We start from the raw sequence: 27,404 nt of genomic DNA, 5'->3' as shown, positions 1-27,404 counted from the left end.
TAAAGTGACTATGTGTCCACTAGGGCTACTGTGGATTAAACTGGCATTAATGGATCCTCAGCCCTATTCTTAGCCTCCAATCTGCCTCACCCTTCAGGCGTCGACATGAGCTCGGTTGGGTCGCTGGTGTCTGGTTTGTGTTCAGGCTATGGAGGAATATAAATGTGTATATATAGCTCCTCCGAGATAGGAAACGCTGTTGAAACACGAGAGCCTCCACAGGACCGTGAATGGGGTAGAAGGAGGAAGCTGGCTCGCATCGATGACCATTTTTCATGAAGAAACCGCAAGCTTGTAAAGTAGTTTTGATTATTTTCTGCGCGTAACCGGTGCGTCTTTTACGCGCAGATCGGAGGGAAAATATTGAAAGCCAAGGTTTAAGTTTCAAGTGGGTGTTTTTTTTCTTTTTCGGAGGAGGAGGGGGGCGTAAAAAAAAAAAAAAAAAAACCGTGGAGGTTTGCGTCAGCGAGGCTGTGGACACAAAGCCGCCACACTTGGGTTTAATATCAGAGGTTTGTTTTCCAAGTTGCGGCGTCCGGACGCACGCATGTCACCGATACGCGCCGCGTGTTTTTTTGTTATTATAATCGAAACGCCTGCAGTCTGAAGACTCGTTTACCCTGCCCCACGGAAAGTAAAAAGCCAGGACGTTGTTGTGGGGGGGATCAGAAGGAGGAGGAGGAGGTCTAGGAAGCAGCAGTAGACGGAGAGAAAGGTGTTGAGGAGGGAGAGAGAGAGAGAGAGGGAAGGCTGCAAAGAGCAACTCCGTATTGTTCCGCGTTTGTTTGTTCTGCAGCCGTTCTGAAGACACGGTGCTTCTTTCGAGGTGCGACGAAAAGCTGAAACGCCGTCAATTCTGGATTTCTTTATTCGCTTCCTGTCGTCCAGGATGAGGTTCAAACGGAACGGGTCTTACACGTTGAATAGGTAAGAGGCTCATGTATGTGGGTGCAACTTATTCATGTGTCATCCATACGGCAGGGAGGGAGGCAGGGAGGGAGGGATGGTGGGGGTGAGGGGGCAGGTTGTGTTATTATATCCTTCTCCCATAAATCTGTTCACTCTACTCTGTATTCTTTCTATGTAGGCTTATGTTGCCATTATTGCATCCTATAATACTGTTCCATTATTACTAGAGGAACATCACTTTTTTTTTTTTTTTGTTCTTGCATTACCAGTGTTATGCACACATCATCAGCTATGCCATCACTGACAGCTGGGTTTTTATTCTACATAGTGTTTTCACCTGAGCACAGCAACGCTTGCGAAACTTTGCACTTTTTGCAAAATTAAAGTTGCCATTCCAGCAAAATCCTGTCTCCGCTCCTATTCTCTGTGGTTTCCTTGTTCTTCCAACGTGCATCCACGTGTAGGGTTCTGTTTGTGAGCTTCGATCAGGAGAAACAGGTCTGTCTCGCTCTGAGGGGCTGCGCTCTCTTTTGTCTTCTTCCATCCTTTAAGCACAATCATCTCTGCCTCCTAATCTGTCTCTCTGTCCTTACTAAGAAAATCCCTCCCTCTCTGCTCACCCCTTTTCCCAGAAATGCCCCTCGTAGTGGTCCCATCACCTAGCAACTTTTACATGTGTTTATATCTGTGTAGCAGTGTGAATGATGTGCACTCACTGTGTTTCTTTCTGCCCCCCCTCCCCTTTACCACTTTTCATGACTGCAGCTACCCTTATTCACATCCTGGTGTTTCTAAACCCAGTCACGAGTCGGGTCTTTCCCTGCCCAGTGGTTCGGTCCCTCGCTCTTTTTTTTTTTTTTTCCTCACTCTTTCTGTCTCCTCATTGTGTTATCTCACTAAGTCACAAGTTTAAGCAAAAATACTGTCTTTGTCTTTTCTTCCATCCTCCAGCCAAGTCACACAGACCAACTCAGCCCATATAACCGTTAAACCGGATGTCTTGCTTTGATTGTTTGCCTGCACACTTTGATAAGATCCAAAAGTTTGAGGAAATGCACAAACACACAAGCCCGCGCGAACCTGCTCATATTGTTGAAAATGACAGTTGATTTAATGGCAGTTTGACTCAATACGCTTCTCCTCTGGCACTCTGTTCCCCTTTGCCTTGTTACAGGGCACATGGCCTTCCGCTGCACTTCACACACACAAAAACCCACATCCTGGCTCTTAGGTAGTGAAACACAAAGGGAACTAATGAGTGCCAAGCTGAAACACACACTTCATCACACAGCTGAAACTGTGAGGATGATGTTATTGGACTATACCCCTCCTCTTTTTGTGTTCGCTTCGGAAGTGAGCACAACAATAAGTGTACCACGAGCATTGTGTGGGAGATGTGTGCTGCAATGCAAGTGTGTATTCACGTGTAAGTGTGTGTGTTTGAAAGTGAGAGGGGTGAGGTAATTAAACGGTGAAAGAGGAGGCCTGTTAGCTGCGACTCCTAGTGACAAGTCCCTAGGGAGGAGAAGGAGGAGGAGGAGGAGGAGGAGGAGAAGAAAGAGGAGGAGGAGGTGGTGCTGGAGGAGCAGGGATGACGTCATTGGATGCAAAGGTGCTTTGCTGAGCTGCTGCAGTTTTTCTTAGTCATCTATTTGTTTCAAAAAGAACAAAAGTAGAAAGAAGTAGTAAAAGGAGGAGGATGTGCTATGCTGTCTGTGATGTTGTCTCGAAGTTGCATGCAGCAAGTCAAATCTGTCTCACTTTTCAGGTTTTCTTTGATAACCCCCTCGACAGAATGAGAACGAGAACTACACCCCCCCACCCCGCAGTCATTGCATAACTGCCGTTTTCTGAAGGTGACTGTCGCCTCCCGCTTTCTTGTTTCTCAGTCTTTTTCTTGTCAGGCTGCAGTGATTTGTTTTCTCTGACCACAGCAGAGTCTGATCATCCGTGTTCAGCTGCAATTGGCTGACGCCGTCGTTGTCGGCTAATCCCGTGTTGTTTGTCAAGTCCAGCACAGGGATTGTAACCTTTGATTACAGCGTCTGATCGGTGCGTTCGTCTTCCTTGACGGCTGCAGTCCTCTGCAGTTTGTGTGCGTGCGTGTGTTTCCTCAGTGGTTGTGAGGAAGATGATGATTCTTACTGAATGGTGCAGACTATGAAGAGAGTAGTGATTGGTTAAAAACAGTAACGAGGCCCATAATTCACTCTGTGTCCTTCACCTTACTTGCCCACAGCACAACCAGAGTCCTCTACAGTGATTGGCTTGCTTCCTGTGGGCTTGTCACCGCACTGGCCCCTCCCATCCCGTGCCTCTGCATCATTTGTGTGAATGAAGAGTCACGGTTATTGTATACGTGCTTAAAAACACTGTACACCCTTTGCTCACATGTTTTGTCCCTCACTATGTACTCTAGAGCTGTCAGTAAGCCATTTGCTCTTTAAATTGGTTACGCGTCACATTATTTGCAAAAACATGAAGAGGCACGCATGAAGGTTAACCTTTAAGAGAAGCTTGACGGGATTTAGCAAATGGAGCATGTGTTTTGTCTGTGGTTGGGTGGAGATAGGATGGTTAGCCCTTGTTTAGGATGTATACAGATGGCTAAGATTGCTGCGTCCTGAGGATTGTTTCCTCCTCCTCCTCATGCTGTGTCTCTGTCCATCTCTTTCTCCCCTGCAGTCCACCCTGTGCTGCCCAGCAGTCAGCAGTTTGTTTATGAGACTCTGTTTGCCAAGCTAATCTTCCCGCCTTTCAAGTGGAAGCCAGTGAGAGAGAGGGAGAGGGAGGAAGGGAGAGAGAGAGAGAGCATGAGTGTGAAGGAGAAGCAGTCAGTTGCAGTAGTTGGACGGGAGAGAAAGGGCACCATGCGCAGAGAAGTGTGTCTGATTTCATGAATGATTTTTGTTTTGAAAGTGTATTTCCTCTGTATGCGGCTGACTCAGGGAACGGCCTGCCCCGTGTACAGCTCATCCACTGCGAGGAACCTTTGTTAATAGTCAAAGTCCGTTTCAGTAAGTGCGATGTTGGATTCGGGAGCTGTTGTCCTGCTGCACCTGTAGACGAGTTTGCAGAAGAGGAGCGAAGACGGGGGGGAGGCGAAGGGGAGGAAAGAAGGTGCTGTGGGTCGGACCCTCTCCGGTCTGGCTTGGCTCCATCACCGTCCGGATGGGGGTTCTGGTGTGCTGCGACTGCTTCTTTTATAGGTAGTTACCCATTCACTTAACTGTTTACCTCTCTACATGTGCTGTTTCTTGTTGTTCTACTCCTCTTAGTGATTGTCAGTCTCATCATTGTTTCTAGTATCAATATTCAGAACTGTAATGAATTCTGAGCCTGTCATTAACTTTCACCTCTTCTTCTGTCTTCCTTTCCCTCACCCCTCCCCTCCTTTCCATTCATTCTCTCTGTTATTGTGCTGCGGTTTGGAGGAGACATTTGAGGACAGTGCTGCTGTAGCAGGCAGAGATTCTGCTGTAGTCAGACACAGGGTATCTTGACTTGTGGGAGGGGAGGAGGAGGAGGAGGATGAGGAGGAGGAGGGAGGGAGGAAGTTGAGGACAGACGGACAGCGGTGGCTCTGAGCCAGGCACCTATAGCTAACTGAAGGAGAATAGGACAGTTGCTAGTTATAGGGTTTTGTTATGTTTTAGGTTTAGCTTAGTTGGAATGAAATGGCATGAGTCCAGGAGTCAGTCAAGCTTGCCCAACTTTTCTTCTCATCCTCCCGTGTGCCCTTTTGGCTGAGCTGCACTGTTTGTTTGGACACAGTGTTCCCTTACAAGGATGCAGGGATGTGTGTGTTCTTTTCGTGTGTTTGCATAGCATTGAACTGGACAGACTTTGCTCTTTTTCAGTTTGTTATCACCTAATGAGACTTTTACACAGAACTCTCTCCTGTAGAATTTAAAGTCTTACTGACTTGGAGAAAGGGTAAATGATTTAGTTCTGGTTCTCTGGCAGTCACAGCAGAAAAAAATCTGGTTCCCCTCTTTTGTGGTTGTGGGGCCGAGGCTGCCTTTAACTGCTGTATAAAGTCTAAATATAACTCTGTAGTTCTCCGGGGAGCGTTTTGATGGCGAGGTAAAATTGTAGCTTTAACACAGACTACACTACAGCTGCTTTGGATTAGGCCTTGCTGCGATTCAGATCTTTGTTTACACTTCACTAGTCTTAGTACGAGTAACAGCCTTCTCTTTGTGTGTGTCGTATGTATCTTCATGTGTTACATACTGCAGGCCTTGGTGAAATACACACAGAAGCTTCATAAAGTCAGAGCCGATCCGATGCCAGATGTACTTCTGTTTTGGTTTTTTTCCCTTGTCATGATCAGGCAGGGGTGGGACCTGGCCAGCACTCACAGACTCATTAAACCAAAATGGGCTGTCACTTCTATTTTTAGCATTTCCTCTCCCTTGACATCTCTTGTCAGCCAATCAGACATCTCGACGGTGATGTTATACGGCTTGACTGATGTGTGTTTTGTTTTTCCTTCTTTTTTTTCTTTTTTATTTTTTTTGGAGGCACACCCATCCAAACGGGGTCCTCGTTGACCTCAGGCCGGGCCGGTTCGCCATCCCAAGGCTCTGGTGTTCCACCTTTCAACAGTAGCATTGTATAGAGTATAAACTGCCTGCCAACACTGCGTCAAAGCCTGTCAAGTCTAATGTTGAACACCCTGTACAGAGGAGAGCGATTGAAAAAGCTGTCATCATAAGTTGGAAATGACCTTCACTCTCTCACTCTGTATTTGGTTGGTGTACAGTCACAAGAGGTCGTGTTTGATATTTATGTTTTGTATGTGAGAACCAAAGATTATTATCATTGTTCTAAATTAAGTTTTGCACATGTATAAAACATCAGAAATCAGAATAATAGATTATTTAGAAGTAAGTAGGGTGAGGTTAGTAGAAGCATGCACTGATTATAAAACCAAAATTATGGTGATCTTTTAAAAAAAAAAAAAAATTGTAAAAGCATGAAAGCAATACAAACACAGTTTACGTAAGAGACAACATGGAGAAATATTAGAAAGATTCTTCTAAGAAAAATATGTCTTTTGACCATGCAGAGTTTTTTTTTTGTTGTTGTTGTGTATTGTGTTGTTGTGTGTGCATGCGTGTTTGCTCTCTGTCCCCAGATTAACAAAGCTGGTTAAGATTTAAGCATGCATGCATAGTTTCTAGGTCAGTGGTCAAAAATAGACAATGCGAGTTATATTTGATAATTTGATGATGGCTTTTAGTTCTCTCATCTATAAAAAAGAAGGCAGAAAATTTCCCTTTCCGTCTCTGTAGGATGAGCATTTCATTATTTATGATGCAATTAGGTGCCAGTGAAACAATGTAGGGAAGAGTAATGGTTTGACCTTTTGGTTATTGTGTCGAGTTATTCTTGGGACATTTTACTGTCATTTCTTCATATCATGTATATTGTCACGTGAGTGCGTTCTCACTCACATGTTTTCTGTAGCTGTGTTTCTTTCAACACAACAGTATTGAAGCAGCTTGAATTGAATCCTGGCTGAAGTTCTTACTCAGCTTGATCAATTTTGTGCCCCTTGTGCCCCCTCCTCCCAAGAATAATGTCAGAGGTTTAAGTTGTGGTCATCATTTCTCCTTATACAGTTACAGCATGGCAGAAAATTCAATTTTTCTTTCTGTACAAAGGTTTAATGTTTCTTCATCCATATGATGCATTGTTGTTGACTTGTGGCTTGAAGCAAACTCTGTCACATGACAAAAGCTTGTGTGTATGTGTGCTTGTATGCTCATTGTGGATCAGAGGGTACATTTTTTTATGCGCGCTGTCGAATAATAGTTATGAGTGTATCATGGTACTGTGTGTGTGTGTTGTATTAGCAGAGCAGACCATGCTGTTTGCCATGTGTCTCTCATTAGGCTATCTTTGGCAAACCCGGCTGCTTCCACAGAGCAGAGACATGCAGCTCAACAAGGACGCCATTCTCCACCAACAAACCCCACAGTCCCTCCCCTTGGCCCGTGGTCGAACGTCACTCAGATGATCTGAATTGAATCAAGCTGAAAAGTCTTTGAGGAAAGTCTAGTCAAAAACCTTTGGCTGTAGCTACACATGCACTAAATCATCATGCAATTATCTATTAAAAGCTTTGTTTTCGGAGTTGGATGGTATTGTACTGCGAGATGTAACTATAAGCAACAATATAAGCCTTTTAATGTTGAAATGAAAGTTTGATGGTCTGTTGAAATTTTAGAAGTTTCTGCAAAATATTGGTCTACTACATTTTTGCTCTTCAGAATCAGTTATCAACTCTGCTTTTGTTTATTGCATAGTACTCCATACAAACCAGTTCATGTCGTCCAAAGTTAGACTGAAGGATTCAGTGGACTTGATACCCATGTTAGTCATCATTAGGCTTCAGTCAGATAAGGCACAGACATTGATACCAATACAGGTCAGAAAAAAATTCCACCAGTGTTGTTTCAACTTGTACTTGTACCTTTTTCTATGGATTTATGGATTTGTTCCCTGAGCTCCAAATAACAACTCTGTCTGGGTTTATCGCCAATAATCATAACACAAAACTGATAATTTTTGCCATATGTGTGCGTGGTACAGCAGTTGATTCTGTCAGGACATTAGACCCAGATGGGGGCACAGTGCAGATGTAAGCGCTCCATCAGTCTTTACTTGACTGATCGTCCTTCTCTGTTTTCACCTGCACTTCAGTCACCGTGGAGGGCAGACCTCACACATGGACCAGTTACATAACACTGTTACTGCGTATGTGTGTGTATGTTTTGAAGCACAGCCTCGTCCTGCTGGCTCAGGGGGAAGGAGAAAGAGATGGCCTTGCACTAACCTCACCTCCGCATTTAGATCCACACAGTCAGCACACACGCGCACACTGAAATAAAAACACACTGGACATCTTTGCAGGGTTTTTATTACTGAAACAAACTTTTTTTTCTGCAGCTAAGATCTCTAAAAATAAAACATAAGGATGTAAATGTGTGTGCCACAGACAGCAGGTGCCCTGCAGGCATAGGGAGGCTTGTTTGGACCATTACAGCTGCTTGGTGGCCCAGTTGGATAGAGGATAACGGCTCAGTTTTTAGGTTGGTCAGGGCAAAACTACACCAAAACAACAGGCCTCGGGCTTTGCACAGGTTGTAAAGGTGACAGAGAAAGCGACATTTGCAGCAGCCCACAGCTTCTCGGTGTTGCCTCTGGGAACAAGAGGCCCATTTCAGGGGAGACAGGAAGTGCCTGGGCGCCTCACTTCCTGTTTGTTGAGTTTGTCCCAGGCGAGAGTGAGAAGGAGGGGCAGTCTGGTGCAGTCTAATTGAATGGAGAAGGTGGTGGCGAGTAGGCTAGTTCTTCCTTACTAAAACACATACTCAAACGCACACACTCGCCTGCATAGCTCTGAAATTGCCTCTGTGCTGCAGTGCCTTTGGCAGCTGTGCCCCCTCATTTGTTTCAGTTATCTACCATCTGACATTCTGTTGTTACTAAGGATAGACTGAAAGAAAGGCAGAAAAAGTTTAAAGAGGCCTCCAGAAATGCATCTTTGTAACATGGAGGTTGTCATTTTTCACACCTGAATAGTGCGTCTGGATCCCACCTACGTCATATTCAGGTCTGTGAGTCACACACACACACACACATTAAACTTCCTTCTTGTGAGACTATATTTAAACAGAATAGCTGTGGGGGACACGATGCTCAGGAACACACAGGGATGCTGCAGATCGCTGACTCTAGCATTTCCTAAGGTGATGTTGGTAATGTTTATTATGTAGAGCTGCGCAATATATCGAGTTAATTCATGTTTTTCTTTTTGGATGCTATTAATAATGCTCAAACCAGCAAACTGAGATTAGTGCTTCTTCTGGAGACCTTTCTTTCCTGACAAAATTTAAAAATGTTCACATAGAATAACCAATTCACACATGATCCAGCTCTAATTAACCCTGAATGCCCTCTTTTCAGTCATTAGATCTCCTTTGTGCTATAAACATGTTATCAAGTTTAGCATTATTTTTGCTCTGTGTGCTGCAATAGTTTAAGTCTTTTGTGTTGCAGACAGATGTGCATGTTTCACCAACAGCTATCCCCTCCCCCTCACTGAGGGATGATGTCACTCCATAACCTCATCTTCCCAGGTGGGAGCCAGTTACTCCTCTAGGCTTAGCCAATCAGAGGCTTGTTTACACCTGAATCCCCCTGTGAGGAGCCACCTACACTCATCCATTCAACTACATAGTGCTGATCTCATGTGCTCATAAAAGGATGAGATTATATTGTTCTCAGTACAGCTCATCCTTTACCTCTTAAGGGTGTGATACATCTGTAGAGAGCGGATGATAATGTGAACATCCGTGTTCGTCAGGGAACTGACGATGTGCGGCAGCAGTCGAAGGGCACTCGTCCCACCTCTCACTGCTCCAAGGACGTCTATTGATTTGACCTCCCTTGTTTCTCCTCTCTATCCATTTCTCTTTTATTTTCACATTTTGACACTGGCAGCAGCTGCCTCCGCCCACTTCCTTCCCTCACTCATTGATGCGCCATCTGTAGACGACAGCGCTGCTTTTTGTTTAGCACCATATGTGTTGGGAGGACTTGGATAAAGGGAGTTCAGCATAATGTAACTGTTTTCCCTGTATGTGGCGGGGACTGTACACAAGATTGAATGCGGATGTGTTTGTCTATTTTTTTTTCTTTCCTTGCTGACAGAGGACACACTCTCATATTTCCTCCATGCCAGTCTGTGACAAAGGGCAGGGCTTCGCTGTGGTTTCACTGTCATCCCAGCAATGCCCGCAAGGAGAAAAACATGCACGGCTTTGTCCAGGAATTTCCATAACATTTGCTCCCTTTTCTCTTTGTCTCCAAGGCCTCACCTTCTCCCCAGTCTTCCTTTTCCTCTCTTGTGTTGTGGCTGCCACACAAACATGTGACACCGTCGCTTTGTCTTACCTAATAACACTGCTGCTCACACTCCGTTGTTTCCACAGCCAAACACGTACACATGTACATGCACATGTTTTTCCTCTTGATTGGCCCCAAGAGTGTGATATTTACTGACATCCTTACATGACCTGTTGTCGTGGTTGATTACAAAAAAAAACTCAAGGGTGCACATCCTTCCAAAAACAAAAAGCCAACAGCTTGTATTTTGTTGTCACTGCCCTTATTGAAGGGTAACCTTCTTTGCCTCTTGTTTTGGAGTGCCTGTTTACTGGAGGTGTTGTTGTTGTTGTTATGATCCATGAGGCCATTGCTGGTGTTTAAATCATTTGTGTTCTATGCCTGCCTTCCTCCTTTGAGAGAGCAAACTTCCGTTCTGGCCAGCAGAGGTGTTGCTTCTTGCCACACATTAATGTACTTAAGCTGATTAAAGGTTAAAATCAACACAAGGACACATGAACTCAGTAGTAATTCCTACAGGGAGCACTTACTCGCACACATTTTCCATCAGTCTGGTTGTTAATCTTCATTTTACCTCTTTGCCCAAACTTGGGTGTGACCACTTCCTCCATCTTCACCCACTCCCACTATTAATCAAACTCACACAATAGACCAGAGCTTCCGTTGTTATCAGATGATTGTTAGATCCCATCTAGTCATTAAGGGTAACATTTTTTTCTCTTTTTTTTCTCCTTCATTAAATGTCCGGCTTTCTGTCTAGACAATGGTTCTTTTTTAACTTGCTTTTGTTTGGTTGTCATATCAACATCCCACAGTCATCACTATTACAGATATTACATAAAGACTTCCATGAAGTGCCCATTTGAACAGTCATACTCTGAATTTATCAGCAGAACTAATGAATTTATGAAGTCTGTGTCTGTGCAAGGAGGCACCGACTGTTCTCTTCCTTAAAAATGTCCTTGTTCAGGATGACCCTAGCTGACTGCAGACCACATGGGCTCAAATGCCCTGACTGATTTGATCATTTACTGCAACTATGACATTGCCCTTCCCTCTTTCCCCATTTTCCCTGTTTCTCATCACACTCTATCAAATGAAACCATAGTCTTAACAAAAGAATAAGTTATGCTTCTTCCCTTTGTTTGACTGTGCTATTGTTAGGCAGAGCAGCAGATGCGAGTTGGCTTTTTTTAAAGTCACAGTCAGTCACTGTCGCACACTGATGCTCTCCGAGACAACCGCTACTGCACAAAACCACTCCAAACCGAAGGAAATGCACACCATGTTCACACATACTCACATCTGTGGAGAACAGCATCAGTGACAGTGATAGCGCTGAGTGTTTTCTCAGTAGTCATCATGCGAGTCATCATAGATTCAGAGGAAATCGGACATTTGAGATTGGACGACATGGCTGATGAACAACATGATGCATATTTCATCCTCATGGATTTGATTCTATGTTGGTATTTGACTTATTTTACTTAACTCTCTTTAGACAAGTTCCTTCTTGTGTTCTCATAGTGTCGAATCAGTTAAGAGGATAACCTTTAATGCCCACTTTTTATTATGAAAATGATTTGAAATACACCTGAAAAAACCTAACACATGAATTCAAGCTCTCAAAGAACAAATGCTTAACTAGAAAAGCACTTGGAGAGCGCAGACTTCCACCAAGGCAGATCAGTCCCCCCCCACATCACCACCAAAATTTAATCATTTGTTCCTTGTGCCAGTATCAACATTTCCTGAAAATTTCATGAAAATCCATCCATAACTTTTTCAGTTATCTTGCTAACAGACAGACAGACAAACCCCAATGAAAACATAATCTCTGTTGTTACACTTGGCAGAGGTAATAATCTATTAACACTTGCCCAGTTGTAGTCCTACACCTCAGTGGGTTTAGGCCCGGTCAGTTTGTTTCCGTGTTGTCGGGGTCAAAGACCAAGCGGTACGCTGGCCAAAAAAACAAACCTAACACCAGTGTTCCTGTTCAGTCACATGCCAGACAGTCTAGTCATGTTGGTCTCGGTGTCTGCTAAATCAGGAAATGGAGACCTTTCCCCTGGGAAAAGGGGGTCCCCGAAATTTCTCCTTTCATCTCTCATATCGGTTAATACTTATATCTCACAGCCCGATAGAATACATCCTCACAGAAGTTATGTAACACACCTAAAAACAGACTTCCTTGTGTTGAGAAGCAGACTAATGAGATTTGACTTCTGCTCTTTAGGCAGCGTGTTGATCTTATCGATGGGTGTTTTTAAATCGTTATCATTACTGCAGACGTAATGGCTTCAAGCTAGCATCGGCCTGATTTTACGTAGTAAGGATTTTAATCATTTTTCATGTAGATACCTCATTTCATTGGCTCACACTGATATGCAGAATATGCATATCAGTCAAAAGTGCACTGAAGTAGAAATGAATGATGCTCGACATGGATCAGTCACACATTCCCCGTAGTCGTTCACTTTGAGCGAGTACAACTGAACATGCTCAGGTTTCCGCATTAAAGGAGCATGCTGCACATTTTAGTCCAATGCTGTATAGTTCGTCTTCACGTCTTTGCGTGCTGGTCTACATGTGTTCTGGGAACTGCTATAGGTTCCATGCATACACATTCCCCTCGATAGGAAGTCTGTGACTAAATGCCCTCACTTAGGAGTTAATGAGCTGGATCAGGGTAGGCATGCACAGCCTTGGAGCAAAAAAACAGAAAGCCACCCAAACTCTGCGTATGAACCCACACACCCTTCTCTTTATCTCTGCATCATTTGCTTTTAAGACCCACCAACAGTCCCCACAGTGCCGCTATTGTGTGCTGTATATTTGAACCTGTTTCCATTGCTCTGTTTAGAACTGGCATTGATGAGATTTTTCGTGATCTGATCTCTTTTAGACCCGAGCTGATCTGGGCCCCATCAATCAATCAGTCAATCTTTATTTCAGTCTCAAAGGTCCATATTAAAAAAACATAACAATAAAACAACCACACACATACAGTAAAATGTAACCTTTCATTTCATATAAGCACTATCCAGATGTGTACCTGACACTGGTCTTCCCAGGTCTGACAACTGCATTTATAATTTTATTCTGCGACAGTTCCAGTCAGCCTATGAATTTATACATTAAGTTTCTGATCACGGCATTAAGAGTGGGAACATTATTTTGCGCAAACAGCTAACTGGCAGTCACCCACCGTGGGACCTTCAGTACCTTTATTTAACAGTGTGAACGTGAATGTCTCCAGGGTCACACTGAAGAACTGACATCCTATCCATCACATGTATTGTATTAACGTTCTGAAAATTATGAAACATGCCTAAACCCAAAATAAAATTGAGGTTATTTCTTTCTAGACCTTTCTTGCTCAACACAAACCTGTTTATTTCTTACAATATATTAATTGTGAATGTAAATCTCCAGTTATGTCATCTAGTTTTTTTTCAGTCATGTTTTTACTTCAGTTGACAATTTTCCATAACACTAAAAAAAAGAGATTTAATTTTTGGGCCTCTTCACACAGCTCTGGTCGAAATTACTTAAAGAGAACATTTCTAGAAATACAGGGTTAAATTAACAGTGCTTCACATGTATGGTCCTGCTTGAGTGCACTCTAGTGACACTTTGACACTGTTTTCCTCCAAGTGAGGAAATGACTGATCCCCAGTTTGCATAATCTGGTTTAATGTTGTAAGTATTTGAAGATCCAGTCATTGCGAAAGATGCAAGAGAGTCTTTTAAAAATAAACAAAAGTATCAAAGTTTTCAGATTGACGTAAAGAGGGTATTGATTGATTCACAAAGTCAGCTTAACCTCCTAAGACCCACTGTTCACATTTGTGGACGAGTTTCACAACTTTATACAAAAAAAAAAAAGAAACCCCACCCCTGCTCCGTAATTGGAGCGGGGGTGGGGTTGCGCTCTGTGATTGTTGGTCAGGGAGCGTAGTGGTCGGACATTGTCGCTTTACTACTCCTCTCTCTAACTCCATAGTCAGCCATAGGTGATAGTATGGATCCAAGTTATTATTCCAAGAATGACCGGTTTCCGCAACTCGCCTCGGAGAACCTCCGGGCGACCAGTTCCTTCACACTGCGGGTTTGAGTTTGAGGCCGGGAGGACCTCCAGCGAAGGGGTTTTTCCCACCCTTCCTCTGCGTCTTTTCCGCGCCAGAGCCGTGGCGAGCGAGACCAAGTCTTCCCCTGGGGTTCGCAAGACGGAGCCGGTCGTGCTTCCGCGTACTCCCGGTCCTGCTCTGAAAAATTGATCTCATCTACTATTAATCGATTATGCAAAATTAAAACGAAATTGATCTAAGATTGATTAAATTGATTTTTTTTTACCTAGCCCTATCCAAAATGTCTCCAGCAAATGCTAATTTGTACTAGAGTGTTATTAATTTTTGATCTAATCCCACTTGAGATGCATGTGAAAACACATTCCAATGCCAAGTATGAATAGACGTACATAGACTGTATTAAAAACACACGTTGAAGTTGCATCTGTGTTAAGCTTTTCGCACATTACCGTCTGTCCCACGGCAGCTTTATGAAATGTGGGCTATATAATCTCTCAGTCCTGGTTAGAATTGGTCTTGCTCTAGTTTTGTTGTTTTATATTTTAGAAAAATGTTTCCTCAGGACCATGAGAAGAGAGCTCTATTCATTCTGAGTGAACCACAGCCTACCCCATCATACTCTGCCCTACACCCACACATCCTGTACAAACATGGGTGCTACCTCAGTCCTTTTCCCGCCACGTCCTCTTTGCTTTATCCCTCTATTCCATGACGCTCTTTCTCCTCTATCAAGCCCCCTCCTCTCCACTCTTTAAAATTCACACAAACAGACTGCTTCTTGTATTCCTGAGCAAACAGCAGCATATGTTTGACCACAGCTCTCCCCTTTTCTCCCCTTTGCACCTCTCTTTTACGTCACCAACTCCCAAACTTCACCTCTATTTAGTCAGGAAAAAAAAAATACTATACTGTTGCCCCTTGTCTGGCTTCTTTTTTTCTTTTTTACACTTCTCTTATGTTCTTTTTATTACTCAACCGTAGCAGTAGTGGAAAGTCGCTCATTAAAGTTAACAGTCTTCAGAGGATGCTGGCATCTATAACATGGTTCTGGTTCAGTTTTGTTTTCAAGTATCACAAGAAAAACACACATCTGAGCATCTACACCCCCCAATATAAAACCTGAAGTGGAAAAGTCCAGTGGAAAACTTGGTGCTGGTGGGAGGTTGTGCAAGCTTTAGATGACTGTACCAAGTAGTGGGCTATGTGGCAAGTGTGTGCCATATATTTAGTGCTTAATCCTAGCTTTGTCATTGTAGTTTCCTCTAAAGTTCTCTCATGTGGCTTTGTATTTGATTTTAATTTCCTCATATAAGAGCTCTGTATACCTACAAGTTATGCCAGCAGGTGGCAGTGTTGTTCTCAAACCTCAATCTGTTTGTTTGTGTATAAAACAAGGAATGTTCTTCTCTCACAGGCCTAGCACTGCAGCCAAAACACCCTGTGCTCTGTTGTGTTATATTGGAACTGTAATCTGTAGGTAATGTTTTGGTTTGGTTCAGAAATGTTCTGAATTTTATCTACAGTTGGGAGTTCAGTCAGTTCAGCCAATTTAGTGTGTGTGTGTGTCCTAGCATCAGTGCCAAGGTTATCATATTCTTCCCAGGAAAAGCTTCACATTCTTGTCCTTTCTTAGACTTGTTAGAGTACGGGGAAGAAGTGTAGCCTTGGGGTAATGTTTGCTTCCTCGTGGAGCAGAAATATGTGATGTGCAATTCGTATAATTCATATGCGATTACAGTTATCACTACACCCAGATGAGGAAATCTGAACATCTACGATTCCATAATAACTGAGCAAAATCCATGTGCTTATGAGGATCATTTGATATGATAAAAAGGTCCAGAACAGCTACTTAATGGGCCGTGGAGTGAGAGATTGTTTTCTCCTCTCCTTGTGCCAAAGTCAAGAAGCGACTTCCAAGCAGGATATGAAATCCTTGAACTCCCTGAAAGTATAATTTGTGACATTTTAGGGCAACCTCTAAAATAATAGCGGTATGCTATTTTTCCGCTCTCTTTATTTTTCTCTATCTTCACTAGCATCGATCATTTGTTGAATTAGGCAGTCATTTAGTATGATTCATGCATGATGTCAATTAAGCACTAATTCATTTCAACAATAAAGGCTTATTCATGTATTTGCACTGAAGTGTATTGTTAAAAGCTAAATCAGTGTGTTTAAATGTGTCAGTCATACATGACAGTAGATCACTGGCTGTACTTTCATTTCAGAATTTACACACATATGAAAAATCAACTGCTTGATAAAAGTTCTGTTTGTCTTTTTTGAGTAGTTCATACTGTTTGCCAAAGTACAATCACAAGAACACTTTGTTTGCCGATGTCCTGACTTTATCTAGTCTGTGATTCGTTTTCTTGCTTGTCTTTTAGAGAGCCTCTGCACCGTGCATTGACTTTCTCACACTGTCTTTATCCTCCAGTCATCTATGTCATGTGATCAATCTCATGACACAGATGAAGTGACCTTGCCGCTGATCTGTAGCCATTAGCAGCACAGAAAGTTTCATTACCATTACCCTTTTACCTGAAGACAAAGTCTCGTTCTGGTGTCGTAAACACCTGTGAAGCAGCAACACATCAGGCATGTCACAGCTGTGCTTCCTCACCTGTGTCTCCTCCATTATGACCGCTAAGCGTACTGTACCTGCAAATATACCAACTGCGTTTGTCACTGCTGACCTTGCACTTATGCCTTGGGGTTCATGGTATGCAGTGTGTGTGTGTGTGTATGTTTGTCTGCTCTAACATTGACAGACAGGTGCATGGCTGCCCAGGTGATGAATTATGGGATGGATAGCGACTCTCCCGTGCTTAGGAATGTAGGGAGGAGGAGTGCAGCAGGCGGCCAGGGCATGCTGTGACAACCTCCCTCACCAAGCCAAACTCTGACTCTAGTCAGTTCTGTTTTTACTCTCATTTAATTCTGTTTTTCACTTCCATGCCTCCTCCGTTGCCCTGTGTTCACCCCTCTCCCTTAACTAATCTTTGCTACTCCCTTCTTCTCACTTCCTTCCTTCCTTCCTCCCTAATCTGGTACCTTCTCCTATTTCATCCTTCTTTGCACTTCATAATGTTTCGTTTTGGCCCGTTTCTGTTCCTCTAAGCAGTATCCATGGAGATGGTGATTTATAAATGTCTGGACATGAGTCTGGTATTTCTCATCTCCTGTCTTCCATCTTGCTGAAGCCTTCCTTCAGTCATAAACCAGTTAAAACATGGCCTCCCATCTTTCAAGCATACTTGGCTACCCTCTGCTCTTTGCAAAGGGCGCCAGCAGCCAAAAGTATGCAGGACCAGCTCTGAAATCCAAACTAACCTGACTTCTAATTGGATTATGAATTCACTGGCAATTAGACAGCCTAGTATTTTCCCTTTGTACCATTACTGCTGTTAAATGGAGCATGAAGTTTGAACCCTAATATGTTTGCGCACCAAGTGCACATTTATCTCTCAAACAAGAGAAGTCAAGTCAAACCAAACTTGGAGCTACATGTCTTCAATCTCCAGCTCTTGACCTCCTTTAATTCTCTCTACATGTTGCGCTTTCTCCTCAGCTCTTCTTTGTTTAGCCAGGCTGTGTGTGCAGAGAGCAATGGCATGTCTTTGCATGCAGCCCTTCCCCTACAGGAATGCAGAGCAATGGTGAGATGAAGCCAGGGAGAAAATGTGTGAACAGGCGAAAAAGAGAATAGAAGACCATCAAGGTAGAAAGAATTAGGTCAGAGAAGAACTACTGGCCATGAACAATGGATATCTGTTCCACATTTCAAAGACTTGGTACCTGTCTTTGACATGGTAAAATGCCATACATTTTTAAGTCATAAAGATGGAATGGCAGTGACAACACACCTATTTATACATGCCTGAAGTGTCCTATACAAAGAAGGTGTCAATGGATGTTTCTTTGGTACTTTGCAAAACTAAAAATGCTGATTCTGCCCAGGATTTTTCAGCACATGTTCAGGCAAGCACTGCAAAAACTGTATAACTTTCTAGAAATGGAAGGAAATGCAAATAAGTTTGTTCTATGCCAAAAAGTCATATTATATCTAACTTGACAGATATTAAAAGTGTAATATGAGTCTTCATTTTACCCAAAATAGTTTTTTTCCCCACTTTTAGAAAAAGTAGAAAAATGAGAATGACTTTTGCTGAAGTCTGCACTATAAGTATATCCCGTTCTAAATGGAGACTTGTCGGTCAGGTCGTTTGTGTGACACCACATTTGTTCAATGATAGTGGTATCCTGTGACACATTTTACCTTTTATCATAAAATTTAATATCCTGCTATCTGATTTTTGCATGTGGCTGTAAGGTGATTTCAAGAATCTGTTCAACCCTAGTTTGCCCCAGTTCTCTTGGCATCTTTCAATACTTGCACTAATTGCTTTTCCTCTTTAGGAGCAGAGTGGTCAGCACATGATGTATTTCAGTTATTCACATTTTTCAAACTACGGCTTTTTTATTTTTTTTTATTTTTTATTTTTTTAAATCTCTGCTTCATTGATGAGTGTCCAGTTGGAATTGTATGTTAGGTCGCTGGGTTCAGTATGCAGAGTGTCTCCTGGCCCTGCTGACCTTTATCCTGGCCTATAGAAAACCCCCAGGCACTAAAGACCCTTCAGTCTGCGCTGTTTTCACTGCCTAAGACCTTACCTAAACACACTACAGAATCCCACACACCCACAACGCGATGGATGGCAGCTGAAGGTCTTGCAGAGCCACTTGGAACTGCTCTGACTTCTACTTGTTCGTTTTGCGTTTTACACGGTTGGGCGCCTGACCTGTCTGTCATTTTGATCCATGCTGCGATTGGCTGGAGAACTGCTTTAGCCGGGGCTGGGACTGAGCTGTTGCCAGGCCCCAAGGCGCATCTGCTGGGGCTGTGAGTCATCTACTGCTGGCCTGGGATCAGTGTTTTCTTTGTCTCAAATAGGTGGAATGTCCGCTGACTTTCAGACCCAACCTGTTGGGCCAGCCATCCGTCTCACTTAAGAGGAACAAGTCCCCCCACCCAACATGCTTTGTCCAGAATTTCCTACTCTTTTGGACAACTTTCAGCTTTTTTGTGTTTCATTCAAGCTTTGCTTTCCAGTGTCTCTGTCCACTATTAAGCAGACACCAATTTGTATTCATCACGTTTCTTTCCAGAGCTGCATGTTATGACGTCAATATTTTGATGATTAGAATTACTCAAATTTTTTTCTCACCGCTGTTTTTGTTTTCCCAGTTTTATCTGCTGGTCTGATCAGTCACTGCTTTGGTTACTTTTCTTATTGTCACTTTTCAGTCATCAGATTAAGGCTCAACACATCTATCACTCACAATGGACTGACGTCAGAGTGTTTCCATGAACTCCCTTTTATCTTCTCCTCCCTTCTTTATAAAGAGTGATGTGTTTTCTAATTAAATCTAGACTTTTCCTGTTTTTGTCTCAAGGCTGGTTTTCATTGGATGAGGTTATCACATGTGAAGCAGCTGCGAAGTACTAATTGAACTTCCTACCTCCACAACTTTAGATTGTGTGATTTTGCAGTTAAAAAATGTTATTTTTTAGATTTTCTCGTGTAGGTACATTTCAAGGTTTTTATGAAATCCTAAAAATTCCTCACCTACCTCACAAATAAGTGCTGTAGTTTATTAAAAGTTGCATGTGCCTGTTACTATGAGCTAATGTGCTTGTAAAAAGGGGTGCCAGTCAAAAAGCTACCTATTGTGGCTCAGTTACAGCAATTGACACATAACAGATGCCATGTCTTGTCTTGGCAGAAGAAAAGAAAGGTGGCTGTGACGGTAGGAGAGAAGAATGAATAAACCTCTGTACGCCAGACAATGGTATGCAACCGTTGGTTTCCATCCACGTAAGAGGTTGCGTAAGACCTCATTTGATGGGTCAAACATATGTGGATCAGGGGCACCTTTTCAGTCTCCACCTGCTCTGTTAGCGAGCAGCTCACATGACGTGAAAAACCTGTAGGTTATGGGGCATATTGGCTGTTAAACTGGGGAAAAAGGGGCACTTTAAGCTAAAAGCCACCTGTTCATTAACCTCAGAGCCTGATTCATTAGAGCACTTTGTCCGTCTAACTGAGCAGTGAATATAGGAGCACAGGCCTGAGCCAAGCCTCACTGATCCTCAATGGATGTCTTCTATTTTCAGAGACCGCACGGGTCCAGTAGTTTGAAGCAAATTAATGGAAAGTTCGCTGAGCATGGGATTTCCATTACAGTGACAAAATGCTTTCTCTGGGGTGGTCACAAGTGGTGAAGGAGTGCTACATAATAATATTATACTGTCACATGTAACTTTAACTTGTATATGTTTGATATGTTGAACAACAGTGGGAAATGATCATTTAGGTACCAAGTTCAACATTTATTTTCTGCAGCATGCTTCAAGAGTAGCACCTTCAGTTGTTTTTAGTATAACCATCACACTGTCATAAACAATTGGGAAGTGCTTTTGTTTTAGCGGGTTGGGCCTATAAAACGAAATAATAAAATGTTATTTGGATTCTCAACATGCCACACCTTACAGAAAAACTTTGTGAATGAGCTTTTGGCATGGTGGCAGTTGGTTTGACAAAGTCTAACACAGCAAGGCACTTAAATGTGTGTGATTTGACCATTTACTAAAATTTTAGTGACAAATTTAGAAGGGATATTAAAAAAGGTTTTGAGACTCCTCATTTTAAGAGGTACAAACATGTTTTAAAATGCTCTATGAAATCAATGTTTATTTGAAATGATAGTATTTATCTGTAAATATGTGAGCAGATGGACCTGAGAGGGAATATACAGACCAATAAACAGGTGTGAGGTTTGGTGTTATACACTGGCAGTAGTTAAAGTTTTATAGTTTTCCACTGTGGTATGGTTGTGTACACATTAGTAGCACATTGACTCTTTATTGGGCTTTGTAAAGAACCATGGAAGTTGATATTACCTTATGGCCATTGTGAGCAAAGCGTACTAAGATTGTAATTTTTTATGTACTTCCTTTCTTACTGTAACTTAGCAATAATCAGGAGGTTATTGAGGAAATCCTTCAAATTAATGGCCTACTAGCTATAGAATATTTTCATGCATTATAATACATTAATAAGTAATGAGTATGGTAAAAAGCAAGTAGCTAACAGTGAATATGTATACCTCATTTTTTAAATACTCAGCCAGCTGTTAATAAAAGCATTTTATTGTAATTTCAGAACCCTAACGCTGTAAGGTATCCGAACTACGGTGGAAAACTAACACTTTTATCTGTTACCTCTGTTCAACACCAAACCCCACACCTGTTTATAGGTCTATATACCCCTCCCCAGCTCAGTCTGTCTCTTCACACAGTTACTGATGAATACTCATTTGTACATTCCAGCACACACATAAACGGCACACACACACACTAGCTGACAGACTAACACCGCATGTTACCCCTCCCCTCACTGTTTTCACACTGTTCTATGTGCACTGCGTTATATTTAGAACCAGAGGAAAAGTCGGCGGCCTGTTCTGGTCTCATTCCCCTCTTCATGCCCCTCAGGAGGCCTCTGGATCACCCAGCTCCACCCAGTCTGGTTCACTCTGTTCTAGGTGATGCAGCCCCGCCTTCCCACCCCCACTGTGGTGAGCAGGATGAGGGTGCAGAGAGGCGCCAGCTAGACCCCTGTCCCCTCTGATTCTTTAAGATGTTTCTTTATATCACATGGTGGCTTTAAAGCATAAACAAACATGCATACCAGAGGGTCTGCGCGTCCACAGTAAACATGCCTCCAGACACTACACACACCATCGGACATACCAATCACTCACTCCCATACATACAGCCTCTCTATCTCTTTCATCTTCCCTCTTTCAACTGCTTGCACATGCAGGACTTGTACAGGACATACGCCCATATACAGCACCTTGCATGAGAGATCCACATAGATTTTCTTGTATTTGTCACATCCGCAGCTGTACCATGGCTCCATAAGTTTTGTCTGAAGAGCGTGAGAGGGAAAAATAGACTTTTTGAGGGGAAGGCGAGACAATGAGAGGGAGAGGCGCGTAAGAACAAACCAAAGATGGGAGGAGAAATGTGTGAAGAAGGCAGTAGGAGAGAGAATAAGAGAGGATGCTTGTTGAGAGGCAGTAATTAGAGGGAGGAAGGGTGAGGGAATGATGGTTTGTAACACTACTTGTAATCTTCTCACGAGCTGCTCAACTTTCAGCATTCAGTGTTCATTTCCTGTTGCTCATTTGATGCCAAAGCATTATTGACACTGCTTTACCTTGACAGTTTAATTAGAATCTCCATTGAACTCATGCTTGAAATTAGGCCCGTATGTGAAAAATGATATTTCTAAAACTATTATGCTTAAAAAAAAAAAAAAAAATTCTGGTGAGTAAAGCTTTGCCCCCCAGACATATCCACATACCTGCCTTTGGCTCTCAAACAGGCTTTGTTTGATTCTCTCACTGGTTCTTCAGCTTTTACACGTTTAGACTTGTCTGAATGCTGCCAGCCTGTCATACTTGCTGTCCAGGTGAAGTTCAGAAGCAACAGGAGGAATGTTGCCACACATTCTCAATGTGCACTCTGTAACTAACATGGCACAGTTTCTCACAATGCAAAAAGTGTAGCGCTGTGAAAATCCACGTGTTTTTAACCACACGTTATACCTTGGGAGTAATGCAGAAGTAAGCCTGAAGCTTGGTTTTAGCAACTTGCACAGGCTCACTAATATAGGGCTTTAAAGAAGAACTTCACCCCCGATTTGAGCCTTTGTGCTGTAAAGTCGTCAAGAGGTAAACAAGGATTGAGGGGGTAGGTTTGGACGTGAGAGTCACAAGTTGGTCAGAGACTTTTCGCAGGACAGACAATTACAAAGACACCAATGCAAAAACAAAACCCAAAAAAGAAAAATCTTTATATGCTATATTTACAATATTTTCACTGCTTTTTCCTGCTGAAACTGAAGCACTAAAATACTTTACAATTCTGCTAATTCTTCTGCAATAAAAAGAATAACTCTGCAGGCTGTATTATTGTGTAAATACATTATTTCAAATATTCAGACTTCTTAGTATATGCATTTTATAACGGTGCAGTGCCAACCTCTTGATTATTTTAAAACAAGATTATTTCGAGCCATTACACAAACAAAACTATGTACATTGATTTGGTTCATTACAATGAAGTCATGTGCTAAAACATGTTTTACTATTCAATATCTGATCTTGGAACCTGATGCAGTGTTGTAAGGAATGCATCACTAATCGTCCAGCTGTTTTTTATTTTTTGCCCATTCATTCAAAAGGTCATCATGCTCCATGCTCTTGTGAACGTGTTCTCGTAAAACAGGTATATAAAATGTAGCAAACACCTTTTTATTCCTATGCAGTGCGGTGTTACTAGCAGCCCACCTGTTGCTACATACAGACCACGTCCACATGGGCAGACTGTCACGTCAGTACAGCCCGCCCATTCAACGCGCTATCCCTCTTCTGATTGGACAAAAAAGCCAAAGAGGGCGGGGATTTTGCAAAGTCTTCACAAGTTTTTCTCTCTCGTGCAGCAACTCAGAGTTTCAGAGTGAAGATCCCCTGACGTGGACTGGACCGTACTGGTTTAATACTCAGAGGGAAAGGATTTTGACGTATTTTCTTGATGTTTTGAGCTATGGTCGGAGATTACTGCGCTTTCTCTGGAGATAAGACGGAAATGCACTCACAGAGAAACTCCAAAAACGGACTAAGTTGCAAAATGGTGCTACAAGCAGTCGGAAAAGTACTAAGGTAAACCTCCGTGTCCGTTTTAATTTGTCACAGTGGATTATTTAATTAACCCCCGAGTCGAGTTTTATTTATTTATTTATTTGGAAAATGTTTTAGCAGAGAAGGGCTCAATCTCAATTTGTACTTCATTCCTTCTTTTATATCAGAGATTCAGCGACAGGTCGACGACCGGAAACACTAAAGAAGCATAATTATTAAGCTAACCCATTAATTGTTAAGCTAACACTTAACATGGGTATTTCATCTTTATAGATCCTAATACTTTCCTACAATAAAACAGAAATAACGCGACAGAAAAGAGAGTTCCTCTGACTTTCAACGTGAGGTTACATGAGAGGTACAATGCGGAGCTCGGACAGACCACAGTATATAGTAATTAACTTTATTAATACACGCTTTGTTTTTTTTTTTTTTTTTTTTTTTTTTTTTTTTTTTTACTTTATTTACTCATCTGATAGTACGTTTTTGTAACAGAGCAGGTTTCTACCTCATATTAACTGCAACTTCACTGCTTTTATTACAGCGTTACAAGCGCTTAGTTCCTTTTAAAACAGAGCTAATGTGTGAATATAAAGCAAAAAGCAACGTGACTCACATTTATCCAGTGTGTAAATGCTTAATGCTCTGCAATACTTGACTGTTGTCTGCAGTAGTTTAGTTGGACCCTCTGGTTCCTGGGTCACTGCCTTTCAGCAGCAGGTAATAGGGAACTGGACCCTGAACGCATCATTCCTATTGCCTGCAGCTCTCAGCAGCAAGACTCAACAAGAGCAAGAGAAACGTGACACTGTCTCCTCATCTAGTCTAATGAATGATTAAGGACCCATTTTAACGTTTAACTGAGAAAACCGAAATGGGCAGTTCTTTAAGATCACTCTTAAAAATTCCTCTGACTTTTGTTTAAGTAGAAGCAGATGGGTTAAAGTAGTTTAGCTATTAAATCCCATCTCTAATATATGCAGGCTGGATTGTTAACTGAAAGCGGAAGGAATCAATCACACAGTTTGGTTCTACAATTGCAAGTATTCGTGACATGCATCTGGTTGTGTGTGCTGCACAAAGTATTTGTGACCTAGTATTTGTGTTAAAGGCTTCTGGATTAGTTGTTGTTGCTGTCATCTAGATGGCCAATCAGAAGCAATACCATAGGAATGCATGACCTAAATAGGAGTCTTAACACTGTGTTTGTATGTCAAACACAAACACCCAGGCTACTGGTCATTATTAAACATCACAGAGAAGTTGTTAAGATCAAGAAAAATACCATGTCAGAGCTTTTGTTTAATGCAATTCCTAAGCCCATTTACATCTGTGCGTTTCTGCGTCATGTGAAAAAGACATACAGTCATTATGAGTGTGTTCCTCCGGGGCACAGACTGTCCTTTTTGGGCTTTGGTGAAGTTTCCTCTTACCTTTCAAGTCTGAGGACAGGTGTCTTTTCAAGCAGCAGCCCAGAGGCAGAGAGTGAGAAGCCTATTGTTGTAAGTGAGGATGTGGCGAGTGTGCACCATGTTAGGATTTTTACCAGATTGAGAGCAGGATGTAATTGAATGTTATTGTAGTGTGTGTTATGACTGTTGCAAGAAGTGAGGCAGGTAGGGACACGTTCTGCTGCACCTATATTACAGACAACTTCACGGTCTTGCTTAAGAAATCTGCTGGTTACCAAAGAAGAGCACCTTCAGTTTATTTGCCTGGGAGGGACAGGAGGGGGATTTCACACATTTGTCATCTTGAGGCAAAACTGAACAAAAACACTTATCTAAGTTAACAAGGATGCATAGTTTGGAGTTTTATGAGGGTGCTGGGGGTGTAGCAGACCTGTTTATAGCTCCACTTATAACATGTTTCCTCCGCCAGTGAATGGTTGAGTGCCCTTGGCTTGGAAACAGGTATGAATGCTAGACTGACAAAGATAGCCGTTAGTGTTCCAGTCCAACAAGTGTGTATATGTATGGGTGTGTAATCTTAACGGTTCTTTCAGAAAAGTCTGCTCGTCTTCTTTTTAGTTATGTGGAAAAACTGCACTACCCCACACTGCCCTATCTTCTTTCTTGTACTTTCTGATTCATATTCAGCAACCACTCTGATGGATTGATCAGTGTAAAGAAATCTCATTCAGCTCTTCAAGCACATCCTCCTCATTCACTCATATCGTGCCAAATCAAAATTAAAGCGTACCTTCTTCCAACAGTGTTGCTTTAGCCAAGTGTTGGCTTGTTCTTATCTCTCTGCACCCCCTTTCCTGTCACATGTGCGTTGTGATGCTGATGAGGCTTCATTATAATACTGGCGGGGGGTCCTTACATACTCTGCAGGCCTGAGTGCCACTGAATGGGATTTAGCACAGGATGATGAGGGGAAGTAGCCAGCGCTGTGCTAGGATGGGGTCAGTAGCTAAATTAGTCGGGTGTGTGTATTTTAATGCGCACATGCTTCGGCCTGTACCCTGGATACAATCCTCATTTACTGATTTACAGTGCTGCTGACGCCCCTGGTGACGCTTACTGATTAAGTGGTGGCAGCTGGGCCTTCTTTGTTTTTGTCTCCCTCTTATCTTTTCACTCCAGAACTAAAACGAACCCAGTGTTTGTGTGTGCATGCTTGAGTCCACATAGAAACTTCAGGGGCGACAGACTAGCTACGCCGTCAACTTCAGCATTGCAAGGCTGAACTTCTGCTTCAGTTCGTCCTTTACTTGGTCTCTTTTTAGCCCTGTAATGGCTCCTGTGGTTTAACTTTGCTATGCTCAGTCTGCCTGCTGTCCTCGGCCTGTGGTTTTTCGGAGAAAAAGCCATTTGAATGTATTCAATTTGGATACTAAAATAGATCAGGAGGCTTGGTTTGAAGAAAAGTGATCCCTCTGACTGAAACTGCTTCTCTTAGAAAATGGCAGAGCTCATGAAACGAGTTTGCGTCTTATCAATAGCTGTTGGAATGATTATCTTGTTGGCATTGATGTTTTATTGCTGTTTGTGCCCTGATTGCTATGAAGCCTACAATCAGATTACTTTCATCTTCGGATGATCCTTTTTGACCTGATCAGGTGATGTTTGAAGGTCAGGTTAGTTAGAAGAGTTTGATTCCTCCCAATAACTGGCAGACGATGTGATTATTATCTGTGGGGTTTGTTATCTCTCATATCCTTATCATAGAGACTCAGTTTGTTTTCCAGGAAAACAGTCCTACTGGGGCCAAATGATGACACGAGAAGCATATCTCTGTACTTTGGACCCGCTCTTGTTTCAGAGAAAGATGCTGTACTTGCATCTCACATCTTTTATGTAAATAAATGTGAAAACGAAACCCCCCTGCCTCTGACATCACTGAATTTTACTGAACTATCAGTGTCTTTGCTTTTTATAGTGTAATGATCTCCATTATGAAATCAAAGTCTTTTGTTGTTGTCAGTGTATGGTGTTGCATGCACTTTTCACCCTCACAGATTGCATTAGCCACATACATGGGACAATAGTTATATTGCTTTGTGGTCTGAGAGCTGGTGAAAGCAACAGCTGTACAGTTCAGGCCTTGGCAGGAGCTTGGGGCTACAGTGGAAAATCATTACATGTTTTGTTTTTAAACTAATTTTATGCAATCACAAAGCACCTATAAAAGCACAAAAGGAACTCTGGTTTCTAAGTCACATGTTATTGATGGAATCCATCCATTTTTTTGTAA

General features: G+C 42.4%; 1 protein-coding gene across 4 annotated transcripts in view; it reads left to right on the top strand.

The window, feature by feature from the left end:
• The window catches only part of mob2a (MOB kinase activator 2a), a 70,156-nt gene that overhangs the window by 29,378 nt on the left and 13,374 nt on the right, over positions 1-27,404 (top strand). Inside the window, exon 1 of one of the 4 annotated variants that reach the window (XM_030135906.1) lies at positions 90-927. The exons of 1 other annotated variant lie outside the window; for it this stretch is intronic. In XM_030135906.1, coding sequence (XP_029991766.1) covers positions 890-927 — 38 coding nt within the window. In that variant the 5' untranslated portion in view covers positions 90-889. Of the gene's footprint in view, positions 1-89; positions 928-3,735; positions 4,119-23,522; positions 23,724-27,404 lie in introns of those variants that run through there. 2 more of the 4 variants (XM_030135907.1, XM_030135905.1) reach the window with 2 other exon arrangements.

This window comes from Sphaeramia orbicularis, chromosome 6 (assembly GCF_902148855.1).
Source record: "Sphaeramia orbicularis chromosome 6, fSphaOr1.1, whole genome shotgun sequence".
In the NCBI taxonomy this organism is placed as follows: domain Eukaryota; kingdom Metazoa; phylum Chordata; class Actinopteri; order Kurtiformes; family Apogonidae; genus Sphaeramia; species Sphaeramia orbicularis.
The sequence above is the reverse complement of the archived record's forward strand: the minus strand, read 5'-3'. Positions and strand labels throughout refer to the sequence as shown.